This window comes from Nothobranchius furzeri, chromosome 9 (genome assembly GCF_043380555.1).
Source record: "Nothobranchius furzeri strain GRZ-AD chromosome 9, NfurGRZ-RIMD1, whole genome shotgun sequence".
Taxonomy (NCBI): Eukaryota; Metazoa; Chordata; class Actinopteri; order Cyprinodontiformes; family Nothobranchiidae; genus Nothobranchius; species Nothobranchius furzeri.
The window spans coordinates 33108758-33123989 of NC_091749.1; the positions used below are offsets into that span (position 1 = coordinate 33108758).

The 15232-nt window shown below is 42.5% G+C and overlaps 1 protein-coding gene across 4 annotated transcripts in view; it reads left to right on the forward strand.

Annotated features, from left to right (window-relative positions):
* kiaa1549lb (KIAA1549-like b) overlaps window positions 1-15232 on the forward strand; it is a 124549-nt gene that overhangs the window by 73540 nt on the left and 35777 nt on the right. For all 4 annotated transcript variants that reach the window (XM_070554781.1, XM_070554779.1, XM_070554780.1 and 1 more), the window contains 5 exons: window positions 3367-3538; window positions 3988-4151; window positions 4471-4506; window positions 12136-12326; window positions 14303-14433. In XM_070554781.1, coding sequence (XP_070410882.1) covers window positions 3367-3538; window positions 3988-4151; window positions 4471-4506; window positions 12136-12326; window positions 14303-14433 — 694 coding nt within the window. The remainder of the gene's footprint in view (window positions 1-3366; window positions 3539-3987; window positions 4152-4470; window positions 4507-12135; window positions 12327-14302; window positions 14434-15232) is intronic.

Here is a 15232-nt window from a genome sequence, read left to right on the forward strand (position 1 = left end):
TGGTCTAGACTCCAGGCTACTGCATTTGGTAACAGCTAGCAAAAGATGATCTTAGTGAAAGCTCTCTGCAGCACGCAAGGGCGTCAGTTTGTTTTCAGAATTGCTGGGGACAATAACCATACACTTGAGTGGGGTTTAAAAATTGCTGGGGACAATAAAGTAGGCTAGCACAGGGGTCGGCAACCCGCGGCTCTGGAGCCGCATGCGGCTCTTCCATCCATCTGATGCGGCTCTCTGTGCTTGTAAAATAATGAATGGATATTTAAATAAAATGCTTTATATTTTACTGCATTAATTTTACATATGTAAGCTAATTCTAAATGTAAAGATTTTCTGCGTAAACCTGAACAGTTCCAACCCGGTCTTACTGTGAGAACGTGCTGACGCATCACGCTTGTGCGTAATCATATAGGCGCATCTGAGCTGAAGAGGATGTGAGATTCTGGGATTCTCCTCAGACGGCTCATAGATGTGTCGCCATATTGGAGACAGGAACAAGCACTATTCAGCCAAAGCTTCATAATCAGGGAACATTTTCTAAGTAACAAGTCTCTCTGAGAGACAGGGTTTGGAAAACACTCGCTTCAGTGGGAGGAATCTTCCCGCATGCGCTCTGGTTCTGCGACGTGCTCCAAGCCAATCTCCACGTCTTCAGCTCGCTGTGTACCTTATGTAGTACACGCTGACAGCGAGCTGCGCTGAGCAGTGTCTAGCTCAGATGTTCAGGTGGGAATCTTTTCTTGAGTGATTTAGCTACATCTGCAATGTGCAAAACGAATAAAATGTCAGTTCGTCTGCATGCGTCGGGGTAATTCTTTCTGTTCTTTCTCCGTCAAAATAAACGGTCAAATACGGGAACTGTCCGGTCAACATAAGCCCTGCTTTTAACTGTTCTGTTTTCTTGTGAAAATAGAAAAAATTAAACTTGATTAACACCAGAGCCAGGCGCACTGCGCCGTTATCTCCGTCACTGTAAATAAGGGAAAAACAAAATGATCAGATCCTTTTCTGACCTTCCCCACCTACAAAGTTTAATTACAACAATCAAACGTGACAGAGCCTGGATTTGTATTCTGAACAGTCTAAACGTGTTTTAAAAAGAAACGTATGACAAAAGTGGCACCTGCTCAGTAAAACCACCAACAGGGTGAAAAATACCAAAATATTGTAGGCAGAGACGGGCTACAACTTCTGGATCCACTTTATATAAATCATTTTATTGATTATCGTCTTATGAAAGATAACTTTGACGTACACGAGCGACCAGGCGCTTTGCAAGCTTTTCAAAAGTGTGGGGGATGTTGTCTGTGCCTAAAATAAGTTCATGTTATTCATCTTGTTAGTTTAATTTCCATGATAGTTGAGCAGGTGCGAATTTTAGACACGTCACGCATGTCTCCGTTTTAAACATGTTTAAACTGTTCAGAATACAAATCCAGGCTCTGTCTAGTTAGATTGGTGTAACTAAAGTTTGTACTGAATGAAACTTTACATTAAACCATGTTGAAGAGAAAAGGATCCGATTAAATTGTTTCCCCCTCATTTTACAGTCAGTACAGCGCAGTGCGCGTGGCTCTGGGGTTAATCGAGTTTAGATGTTTCTCTGCAACAATCTTCACAAGAAGGTAAAACAGTTAAATGGCAGATTACAGATATTTCCATTTGACTGTTTATTTTGACAGATTGAAAAGATGAAAGAATTACCCCGACGCACACTGATACAGATGAGCTGACATTTTAATTGTTACGCACATCGCAGAGGTAACTAAATAAATCAAGAAACGACTCCCATCAGAACATCAGAGCTTTATGCTGGACACTGTGTTCAGCGCGGCTCGGAGCGCCCATGGTGGACAGTGGGCTGAAGATCTGTAGAGGGGTTCGCAGCGCAGTGCAGAACCACGGTGCATGCGTTAAGATTTCCTCCCACTGAAGCGGTCTGGAAAGCCGGTCTCTCTGAGGGATGTGTCACTTGGAAAAATGTTCTTTTTATGAAATTATGAAACTTTGGCTGAACAGCGCTTGTTCCTGTCTCTAATATGGAGACGCATGACGCGTAGAGACATTTGATCACGCACAAAGTTTATGTGGAGCAGAAGCGGTCGGGCCACGGCAGGTGAAATGTTCCTAGCCTACATGAAGTGAAACTGTTTAATTGTAACATTAATATGTTACTGGACACGCTGGTCTGGTTGGTTAGACCAGTGTTTGAAGTGGAAAACGCACACACACACACACACACACACAGACCAATTAAAATAATGCTGATAGCATGGACTAGAAGACAGGTGATGGTTTACGTATTTAAATGATGATCAGGCTGCTGTAAAATGTAATCTCCATCCACATCCAGACACAATTATCCTCTATTCTTTCTCTAGTTGCTCTGCTCTTGTCTGGGCTGATCAGCTGATGGTGCGTGCGGCACGCCTAACTAGCGGCTGATGCACATTTTACGCATTTGGAGAGGTGGGCTGGAAGCTTTGCTTTTACTGGAAGATGGTCCACTTAACGCACGGGTGTAGACTAAATATTAATGACAAATGAATGAAAATTAAATTGTGAGTTTTTACTTCATATTTTAGAAATTAAAATGACGGGGGAACACATTTATGACGTCTTTTTAAACAAAATTTTCTAGCGCGACCTGCCTGCTTCACTAAGTCACTGCTTATTAAAGTCCGTCCAAAATTACCGTGGCCCACCCAAAAATGAAAACCTGGCGCCGCACCTGTTATAAACCTCTGCAAATGGTTGTTCTTCATGTTATCAAACTCAGACTTTGTACAGCTAATGCCAAGATGTAGAATTATGAATTCAGTCGAGCTCTTCAGTCCCTCCCTCTCCTGCTCTCCTGGAAACCCGACATCGGCTGTCAGAAGCGGGAGGTGAAGAAGGAGATCAGGCAAACAGAGTGAGTGCGACATAAAGAAACCAGTCTGGTGTGGAGGTGAGCAAAACAGAAGGAAAAGTGTGAGTGTTGAATCCCCCACGGGTGCGACGCCCATGCGAGCGACCGGTACCGGCTGCTGTCACCTGTTGTGAGCAGCTCTCTGCTGTCTGAGGGTAGGCCCCGCCCACAACGCCGCGGCTGCTGCGGTGTTTTCTTTACTGTGGGAAATGGGTAATAATGGCTCTTTGATGGGAACAGTTTGCCCACCCCTGGTATAAGATCTGAGCTGGTAAAACAAAAATCCTCATCAGCAGAGTTTTTTGAAAGTGGGGGGGACACAGCTGCCACTCACAAATTTTGCCGGGGACATGTCCCCGGCGTCCCCGTTTAAAATGACGCCTATGGCAGCACGTCATTGTTCAGTAATGTTTGGTAATGGGTGTAAAAGTGTGTAACCTGTTGTTTCCATTCAGATGGTGAGCATCCGCAGAGTCTCTGGGTTAAAGAATCCAGCAGAGATGACTTACTACGTTCAACACAATGGCATCCCCTTATCAGGTACTTCTGCTGCAAAAGTCCTGAACACGGTGGATTCTCAGACCATGGCGCTCACACTGGCTTACTTCGTCCAGCTGCAAGCAGAGTGTAAGTACGCCTGGCTTCAAATGTGTGACAGCTTGGAAATGTGCAGCAAGTCAAGCAAACCAAAATGCATCGCTCATGCCGAGTTTGGAAGGAAGAGCTGGTGTTGGGGTGAGGGGTATTGAAAAAAAGTTTTTGCTTTATAATCTGTCTGAAAGTGGTCCCAGTGGGACTGTGTTTGGTCTGAAGGGCCGCTCACTGCTAAGAGGCAAAGAGGAGGGGGGAAAGGGGGAGTGCGCACGCAGCATTTACCTATGGATTGTTGCCGACAAAAGCTGAATCAGGCTCTAGCTGCATCAGCTGTGCACAGTGTCACTTAGCAAGAAAGGCTCTGATGTTAAAGTGTGATGTTGTGGTTTTAACATGCATACCCTAGTATTATTTAAATAAAAGAGACAGTAGATAAACAGTCATGGAGAAATTACATCTAAAGGGTTTTTTCATCTTTTCAGCCGTGGTCAAGACTCCCCCTAATAACCTGTGGATAATTGCTGCAGTGTTGGCCCCGATTTCACTGGTAATACTCACTATAATCATCATCACTGCCGTGCTGTGCAGGAAGAATAGGAAGGATTTTAAAGCCGATGCCATCGGTAACCTCAATCCCCGAGCCAAGGTAACAAACCTGTTTATTCATCTGGAGTAACACCACTTTACCTGATGAGCAATGTCACTTTGCATGTTTAGTAAATATAATAATTTTTTGCTTTTAGATCCTTAAACTGATATCGTTTTAGTTGTGAAGTGCTGGTGATTATGGTTACAATAATGGACCTTGTGTTGCGTTTCTGCTGAGTATCTTATTTTAATCGGCTGTTTCTTTTCTACTGTTAAAACTTTCAGCACCATCTTAAAAGCTACAAGATTCAAAATAATCTTGAACACAAACAAAATTTCCATCCATGCTGTCTTAACAGATTGCATCTTGTTTTCAGATGGCATACCGGAGAGATGTGAGCTATTATCACCAGGTATTTGTCTCCCTCTTTATTCTTTCTCATTACCAGTCTGTGTTTTGATTTTCAAGGCTCAGCCGAGTCAACTGTGGGATTTAAATGGGGTTCTGTGCAGACAACACCACTGACACATTTCAATAAATCCAGCAGTGCAAATGAAAAACCAAGGATTTAACAACACTTCAGAGTAACAAACCTTTCAGCGCGTAATTTTCTTGGATGGAAGGTTAATATCGTCTGCTCTTCTTTTAGCCGTCTCCAGATGGCTACATTAGAAACCCCGGCTGTGCTGATAAAAGGTTAAAATCTTTTTAAATGTGTCCTTGTGCACACTGGCTATATTTAAAGGTGTCCTAGAATTTAAAACCACATTTGCCTAGTGGTTGTTTAAGGCAGCTTGGGGTGTCTACTGTTGCATACCAAAAAGCAATAGCATAACAGTTTGAGCACATCTAAATGCTTATGAGCAGTGGAGGTGCAGGACGCAACCTGAGTGAGTCTGTATTTGATAATAAAGTGCAGAACTTGGTTATCTATATAAATTGTGTAGGCTTATGAAAACTCACAGCTCTGCCCATTTATGGAAAAACATTATTGCATTTAAGTACGTAGACATTTCCAGAATCCACATTTAAATACATTAAGTTGTAGTTCTGATAACTCAAGTTATTAATAAATTAAACAAAGACAGTTTTTATGTATATTTGAATGGTATGTGGAATGATCTGTATGATCGCAAGTGTCTATTCTGGTAAGGAAATAAATTCCCAATTTTCTATTGTAAAAACCTACTGAATGGTGCACTGATCTGCATCAATAACTTATACACAATAGTGATTATTAAAGTGTGAGAAATGATACCACTCTGGGGATTATTGTTTTACTGGCAGCTGAGATCCTGTCCAATCTCCTTTAGCCCTATAATAAATGACATTGGTATGAAACTTACTGCAGAAGGTCAGCATAAATGTGCGACCTATGGTAACCCTAACCCAAAATCTTTGTAGACCAAAACTGACTTCAACTATGTATTTTTGTCCAAAAGTCTAAGACTAAAACTAACCCTGCTGAAATAGAAAACAGCTTATACCAGCATAGCTGGTTACCAGCATATATAGTGCTTTAGTGCTGGAATGCTGGTCCATTATTGGACCAGCATCCCATTCTGAACCAGCATGCTTGAGCCTGCTGGAGCTGGTCTAGCTGATGGGATGCAGGTCAGGCATGCTGGCCCACCAGCTAAACCTGCACCAAAACACTAAATGTGCTGGTAACACCTATGCAGCAGGGAAGATGGCTGCTGAAAACACCTTTCCCATCCCTCTTCATATAACAAAATATAAACATTGGTTGCAGTAATGCTAACCTCAGAACAACAGTAGCTGGAGATACTGCTAATGCTAACCCGAGGAACTGCTAATGGTAGCTTGAGCTGCTGCTACAAAACCCTGGTGGTGTTGGGCGGTTGTGAAGGGAAGGGTTACATAATAACTGGAAGTGTAGGTGTGATCAAATAAGAGTGTTTTATTAACACAGGTAAATACTCAGTCCTTTTTGGAAAAGTAACGGAGACAACTAAAGTTCTACCTTTATGACTAAACAAAAACACACGCGACGACAGGAATAACACAAAACACCTGAGGTAAAACGTCTCAGGGAGAAAAAGAAAATGTTCTATTAATTTAAAATATGGGGTTACGGTGGCACAGGAGTTACGTAAGTGCTTGCCCCATAATCGGAAGGTTGCAGGTTCGAGCCCCGCTCAGTTTTTCGCAGTCATTGGTGTCCTTGGGCAAAACACTTAACCCCCCTTGCCTGCTGGTGGTGGTTGAGGGGCCAGTGGCGCCTGTGCTCGACAGCTGTGGCTACATTGTATCTCATCCCCACCAGTGTGTGAATGTGTGTGTGAATGGCTGAATGACTGATTGTTTTGTAAAGTGCCTTGGGGGTTCCAGGACTCTAGAAGGCACTATATCAAACACAGGCCATTTACCATTCAATATAATATGAAAGTCGGAGATACAAACCAAAGGAATTATTTTTTATAAAAACGAAAACAAAACTCGATGGCTTTTAATTAATTTACCAAAATAAAAACCGAGCTCTGCATTAATAGAATAAAGACTAGAAAAAATAAAAAAGATTGCTGCAAAACCAGGGGATCACTAAATTCAATTTAAGCTCCAAGAGCAGAGAAAACAACCAACTAAGGAAGAAAATTAAAAATGGCTATCAAACAAAAGGATTTCACCAAATAAAAAACAACTAATTATCAAAAATACCAAAAGTTCTACTCAAACCTGTTACTAGTGAGATCCGAGGACAGAGGAGAGAAGAACAAGGTTTATTCTAGTTTTTTTAATCACAAATGTCTATTTTTGCTCATTTAAAATATAGTTGTAATCATTTTCTAAATGATTTTTTACGTTTTACATTTTTTGTTTTTGTGAAGCGCCTTGTGATTTTTATCAATTTTTTGTGATTTTTATCTTCAGAGGCACTATTGAAAATATTACTTCTTCTTCTTCTTCTTCTTCTTCTTCTTCTTCTTCTTCTTCTTCTTCTTCTTCTTCTTCTTCTTACTTTTTTATGGCAGTTGGCAAACAACTTTAGAGTAACAGTACCACTACCCACTGGTAAGGAGTGTGGATCAAGACTTCCCTATCCTATTATTTCATAAAACAAAACAAAAAAAATTTAAATAAATAATTAAATGATTATTATCTACATCCTTGAGCTTAAACCAGTACATTTAAGAACTCTCAAAATTACTGGGTAACAAATACTGTCCCCCAACACCTCTGCTATTTCATACCTTACTTTAAGTTCTCCCAGAGTTAGTATCATAATGCTTCTTTCCAGTGTACATTTCTCACAATTAATCATAACATGATCAATAATCTCTTCCTGATTACAATAACTACATTTCCCATCAACATGCTTTCCTATTTTGAACAAAGAGCTATTTAAACCAGCATATCCTACTCTCAATCTTGATATTATTATATCTTCTTTTCAGTTTAAACCACCTTCCCTCATCCTACCAACATTTCTTTGTATTTCATAATACCATCTTCCTTTTCCCCCTTTCTCTCATTCTGCCATCTGTCCCTCAACTTCTGTTTAATGATACCTTTAATTCAATTTAATGAACCTAATTATTATTTCAATATTTTCATGTATAGTAGCTCTCATTGCTATTTTATCTGCCATTTCATTATCAATTACCCTAACATGTGCAGGAATCCACAATAAAATGATTTCAAGTCCCATCATCTCTAATCCATACAATGTCTGTAATATTTCTATCAAAATATCTGGTCGACTTTCCGAATGGTTATTAAGTAGACTGTACAAAGATGAACTAGAATCTGAATAAATTATTGGCTTAAGTGGTTTTATCTCCCCTATCCATTGCAAACCTAACTCCCCCAGAGATCTAACAGCTGCTGTCCTATAATGCATCAGCTCTCATCAGCTGATTGCCTGCAGCTGGGGCGCTTAGAGCAGGCTGAGGAGGCCCAGCCTGACTGATGACCTGTCCAGGGTCCTGAAAATGAGGAAGGGTGAGGGCGCAGGCCTTGGCCCGGAAGCAGGAATCCAGGATCCTTAACCAAAAAAGTCTGGCTGTAAAAATTATGGACAAACTCTCCGTAACTTGACCTATGGGTTTCTGAAGAGCTGAATTGAAGCCCAATCTGGACTACAACCATTTTGACCATGTCACACATGTTGTCATGCCCAGACAATACAAAAGTGCGAAAAGAGGTGGAGCTCAGTGCAAGTCACTGAGGATGTCAGCCAGCCATCACTCTCCCAGCTATGAGCTAACCAAAGCTAACAAAGGTTTACTGGCACTTTTAGCCAGAAAAACGTTCAGCAACTCTAACATGAAGCATGCATCAACTCTCTGAGCTGCTGTGTTTCTGTGGTCTCCATCAGGCAGCCTGACTAAAGCCTTGCATAAGAGTTGAGCGATCATGGCAGCCACCCAGCCACATAGCACAGCTGCCTGAGCTGCCCCCAGGAGGCAGTAGTGGCAGATTTATGGATCTCTGACCATGGGGCTGCTGCTGCTGAAGGAAGGGAGACAGTACTGAAACTCTGTCTCCTTCCCTTCTGCAGCAGCGATTTTATGATCTCCGACCACAGCACAGCCCGCAAACCTCCATTACCTCATTTGGCTCAACCCATTTTTGAGCAAGCAGCGTTATGTTGAATGCAAAGCATTTTACCGTATTCAACCAGCAAATGAAAGAATAGGAATGCAATTCATGTCCATGCTGGATGAGAGGAAAACAGCAAAATCTGAGCACACATGTAACATTCCAGGATAAACTGGGAATATTCACTCTTTGAATCAATGCCAGATAGATACAAAGCTTGCAGCCTTAGTCCATGTCCTTGTCCAAACACAACCCCTGCCCTGGAACCTGCCGGGCACTCACTTCCTTGTTCATCCACACATAGAGCTGTTGTGGTTATTAGCCAACAAATAGTTTGTAAGTTTTACTTACCCTTTGGATTCATCAATACAATTTGTAAATATGGAAATATTTATCGATTCTATTACTTAATTAGGATATCCGTGGATATGCCTCAGGGCACCACCCCTTTTAACAGGGGAAAAATGAATCCAAACCTCTATCAATCTGTCTAAAGTTCGTAAAATTCTTTTAACGAGCGGCGGTCATATTCTATCCAACACAGACAAATTCACTTGAGACAAAACTTAATTGGCAATAACATTTATTAACTAATATAACCACCTCAGCTCCTCCAAGGCGCTAGCCAATCAACATGTCAACCAACTGGTTTTGCCAAACAAACAACAAGCAAGGAAACAATGGAATGATAATGTGAAGTAACAATCTAATCAGACCGGTGGGGTGAGATGGTGATGTAATCAAGCAATGGTGGGGTTGCTTGATGATGTAATCAGACAGAGATAGGCTGATTACCAGACTGGAGGGAGTTTTGAAAAACAAAATGGCGGATCCTTTGTTTGGTTGAACAAAGGATCGAACTAGGTGTGTGTGTGTGGAATTTAGCCTGACTTCCCAAACACGTATAATCAGCGGGCGTGGGCCCCCTGATCAGACGCGTATTTGGCGGTGTGAGCAACGTTCACAGTAAACTTGATCAAAACACTTCAAATCGCTTCACAAAGCTCAAGAGAAAAAAATCTACAGATCAATCATAAAGGCAAATTAAATATCTAAACAGTCTGTCTGGCCTGGCCACAGCATAAACAAACTTAGATATTAAAACAATAAGAGAAACGGAGCTTACTTCAAGATGGTCCGTTGGCGTTTTTAGTACGGAAGAGAGAGACCGTCTATTATTTTAAAGCAGTCACGTGGTCGACCGCTTGTTTTGGACTATTAGAGAAGCGGGAGAGAAAGAGAGAGAAAAAAGAAAAATCTTGAATGAACGGACACAAGGCGCCTCTCTGTGTCCGGGGCTGAGCAGATCAGATGGTGTTGGTCCGTTGATCCCAGCAGCTAGGCCTCACACACACGGCGTCCGTAGCGGTAGGAGCAGAAGCTAGGGTCTCCTTACACCAGGTGAACTGGACAAGGGAGAGCGAGTTCTGCTCTGCACCTCGGCTTTATAGACTCGTCCAGCGAGTGGTCTCTGTAGGGGCCGGTATCCACTGGACCAGTCAGACTTGGCGTCGCATGATGACGTCATCAAGCTGCTGCTGGCTGCGGAGGATCATGGGACATGGAGTCCCTGCTGGCGCAGATATTAATATGCTTTATTGTCTACGCTTCAGGGCGTAGATGGCACAGTCCTTTGGAGAAAATACTGCGTAGTAATTTTCTCATGAGGGCAGAACCCCAACAGAGCTGTCCACATCATAGAGTCATAGCATAACACACAGCTCATTTAATATTCATGTTCTGGCCAAAGCACTTGATTTACCAGTCAATCTACATTCCAACCCTCACCGTACAAGAGGCCAAAATTAGTTTTCTCAGCAGGGTGTCTGGGCTCTCCCTTAGAGAAAGAATGAGAAGCTCGGCAATCTGGGAAGGGCTCGGAGTAGATCTGCTGCTCCTCTACGTTGAGAGGAGCCAGTTGAGGTGGTTGGGCATCTAGTTAGGCTACCTCCTGGATGCCTCCCTGGTGAGGTTTTCTGGGCACATCCAACCTGGAGACCTAAAGGAAGACCCAGGACACGCTGGAGAGACAATGTCTCTCGACTGGCCAGGGAACGCCTTGGCATTCCCCTGAAGGAGCTGGCCCAAGTGGCTGGGAAGAGGGAAGTCTGGGCCTCCCTGCTTAAGCCGCTGCCCCCACAACCTGACCCTGGATAAGCAGCTGAAAATGAATGGATGGATTCTGGTCAAATGGGAAAGCCAGTAGGGCTTTATTGTGGGGGTGTATCTGACCATTTATCAAGGCTCCTGGGCCATCTTGAGCCCCAACAACAGTTTCATAAGCTAGTCAGAGGCTCAAAAAGCTCTTTCCATATGCAGCCTCCCTCCCCTCTTTCAAGAACAGCTTTAATGCAGCAAAAACTCAAAACTACCTTTGTGTCAATAATTGTCAGGTTATGCTAATCAACACGTCTCTGTCTGTTGATTTATGTGCTTTGCTGCTCAGCGGGCTTACATCAGGGTAGACAAGTGCAGCTCTGCACCCCTCTGCTTTATTTGCTTTATTTCATCAGAGTGAAAGCAATACCATCTCTGTTGATCTTTTATTGTAAAAAATGAGTTAATTATGTTTGAAATGAAGATGTGTTAATTGTCCTGACAGACCACACATATTATTTTTGGCCGAGTACACAGCTAGTTCTTGCTAATGAGTAATGTAAAAGCCAGGAAAAAATCTTAGGGTTTCTCTCCTAAAAATTTTAATGATCCTCTCTTTCCAACTTTTTTGTATAACTCCCTCCATACGAATCGACTCTTTTCATCCCACTTGCTTGTTAGTGCTTCCTCTAGGAAGACCTGCTACTGTTAAAATCTTCAGTCTGTATATCTTTGTGTGTGTGTGTGTGTGTGTGTGTGTGTGTGTGTGTGTGTGTGTGTGTGTGTGTGTGTGTTGATGACTAATGTTCAGGGCAGTGTCACACATTGATTTAGCAGTTTGGCTACGTTGCTTTGGGACAGTGATGCGTGTCCACCACTCATGAAGCTGTGACGACAGCACTCCTGAATTTTTCAGCACATATATTTTTATATACGAGTGTGTATTAGAGTGTGCTTCTGCCCTCTGCTCTGCTCTTCCCTGCAAAAGCATATTGACACCGAGTGATACAGCAGTCCTTCTCTTCCCCCTTATCCTCAAATGTATCCTGTTTAACTTCATTACTGCGTCTCAGCAAAAGTCTGCATATCTCATCTAGTCGACAACCACCGTGAGGCATCTTTGTGACAAGAATTTGGGAGAACATGAAAAAATCTCAGCAAAATCAGTGCTTGTCTGTTTAAAGGCACAGCAGCGCAGTAATCGCAATTCTGCTTTTTTAAAATCCTTTGGACGTCAAAAGATGCTATTTCTTGCCTGAATTCAAACACTGCTTGACCAATGTTTAGTTTTGTTTTATACTTTTCTGTATAGAAAAGAAGAGAAATTTTTCTTTACCGAGCCCTCCTGTCCTTCTCTATTTCCACTTGACTCATCCATCAGCCGGTGCAGGGGTTTGACTACGCCAAGCAACACCTAGGACAGCAGGGAGGAGATGAGGAGACGCTGCCCATCAGCCAGGACACTTTAGTGATGTCCCTACAGATGCGGGACACGTCACTGTCACTAGAGAAAGCTCTGCAACAAGATGGGATGACCAACAAAAGAAGCCTCACAACTGAAACACACAGAAGGTACCACAGCTACATAGTTCAATTTCACTTTAAACTCCGGGTTACTTCATAATAAAGGAAATGTAAAGTTTAACATAACAAATAGCTGTTTAAAAGATGTTGTTTAATCTCTGTGGATTATTTTAGGACACTAAAATATTAGGTTTAAAGCCTCCAGTCTTGCTCTAATATAAATTTGATTTAAATGGAATCAAATAGTGATTTCTCCTTTTTCTAAAGAAAGTTATTAGCTAATAGTAGAAACTCCCCTGGGTCTTCTTAAAGCTGTTGTGGCAAATTTGGAAAACAAGTTAGCTTAAAACATTTTTTCATGTCTCCCAACAACATTCTAACATGGTATATCTATAAATATATTGTAGACATAAAGAAAATGAAAAAAAAATTGTGTTTCTCTCACATTTTTTCAAAAACCTCTGCCAATTACACGCTTCGGACCTCAAGCAACTATAGTATCTCGGGGTCTTGTTCACGGGTGAGGGAGAAAAGGAGCGTGAGATCAATATGCAGAGTGGTGCAGCATCTGCAGTGATGCAGGCGTTGTACCGATCTGTCGTGGTGAAGAGAGAGCTGAGCTGTAAGGCGAAGCTTTCAATTTACTGGTAGATCTACGCTCCTACTCCCACCTATGGTCACGAGCTTTGGGTAGTGACCGAAAGAACGAGATTGTGGATACAAAAGGAGTTTTATCCGCAGTGTGTCTATGCTCTCCCTTAAAGATAGGGTGAGAAGCTCTGTCATTCGGGAGGGGCTCGGAGTAAACCCGCTGCTCCTCCACGTCGAAAGGAGCCAGTTGAGGTGGTCAGGATGCCTCCTGGATGCCTCCCTGGTGAGGTTTTCTGGGCATGTCTAACTGGAAGGAGACTCAAGGGAAGACCCAGGAAACACTGGAGGGACTATTTTTCTCAGCTGGCCAGGGAACACCTTAGGGTTCCCCCGGAGGAGTTGGCCCAAGTATCTGGGGAGAGGGAAGTTTGGGTCTCTCGACAGGCTGCTGCCCCAGCGACCTGACCCAGGATAAGTGGATGAAAATGGATGAGCAGATAAATAGATCGTGCTACCAATGGCACGTTCACACTACAGGTCCTATTGCTCAGTCACCATTTTTTGCTTAGATCTGAGTCCTTTGTGATATTGTTGGGATTATAATTTAAATGTAATCATGGTTATGTTTATGGGAGTAAATTTGGATGCTACACGTTAGTATGTAAACCTTCACCAGTGCAGAATGGTGCAGTCAGTCACATTTCAATGACAAAAGTTATTAATGATTAAATGAGAAATGACCATTCAAACTGATGTTGCTTTGAAAAACATCAAATATGTGTCTGATTTAGGATTTTGTTCTGACTTCAGCTTTAAGTGTGAAAGAAGCCATGATGTTAGACAGCCAGGACAGAAAACCCACGTTCTGTGTGATTGGAGACATTCCAGCTTTCATTTAGAGTAAAATAAACGTTAGACGTCAGACTCCATTTGCTGGAAATGAGAAATACCTTTCTGAGATGATCTGTGCATTAAAAAAATCACATCTGTTATGGTATTGGGCATAGACATCCTTGGCACAGGTAATCTGCACATGCAGGAAGCTTCCACTGAAGTAGAGGCACAAACTGGAGATTTTGTGGAGACACGTACTTCCATCAAGGCAGCGTTTAATCTAAGAATGTTGTTCATCCTAATACAGCTCCATCTGGCAGGATGTACGCTCGAGAACGCCATCATTTTTTAAAAATTTTCTGAAGGGTAATTTTTTAGTTAATGAACTTAACTAAACTAGCACCAACTTTCAAACAAAGCTTCAATGGTGAATGGAACAAACAGGAATGATAAAAAAATAAAAGTATGTTCATATTGACCACTTGACACAGGAGACAATGGTGAAGGTGGAGTTATGTTAGGGAGGGATGACATAACCTGCTTGCGAGCCCAGAATCCTGAGAGCTCACCACCTTTCCTGTTGCTATGGTTACTTGCAGCAAATTGCCAAGTGAAGACGGTTCCGTCATCAGCAACGAATCAGAGAAGCCTAATCCCGGCAGGGGACTGTCTGTGTCGAAAGTCACAGCGCAGCAGAAACTGACAAAGGAGGAGACCCGGACACGGGACGGTGAGACGTACAGAGATGCAAATACTAATGGTCTGTGTTCCTTCTGCTCTGGAGACGAGGTCAGATGTGCACTTATTCACCAGTGCATAAAAAAAGTTAATCACTTTCCCCTGGTTAGTTTGTAATGCATGCAGGTGCCTTTAAGGAAATGCTCTGGCGGTGTAGACTTTTTTATAATCACAAAAGGTAGGCGCTCAGCTTTAAGGAGAGCTGGACTGGATGAATATGCATGAGACAGACACTCTGCTGAGATAAAACTGGATGCTGTGACACAGTAGCACCCCCCTCCTCACTCTCTCTCTCTCACACACACACACACACACACACACACACACGCACACACACACACACACACACACACACACACACACACACACACACACACACACACACACACACACACACACACACACACACACACACACACACACACACACACACACACACACACACACACACACGAAAAAGTACAAAAAGACCTCATGAACTTTCACAACTTGTACATCTGTCCAAACAGTAAAACGCATGACGATTCTGAGTAAAGTCTCATTCTGCTTTAGTCCTCAGAGGCTAAATGCTCCTCATGTGGAGGGCATGAGGTGGTGTTTAAATTCATCTCATTTAAACGCTCCCTTTAAATTGAATCGAGTTTGCCTGATTATAATTTTCCGAACGAGAGGATTTGAATAATTCATTAGATGAATTCAAAAGGGAACTGGAGCCGAATCCAGTTTGTCTGGTGCTGGGCTAAGAAGGAAAGTGCAGAGTCAGTTTTCTTTCATTCGTCACACTGCCAGAG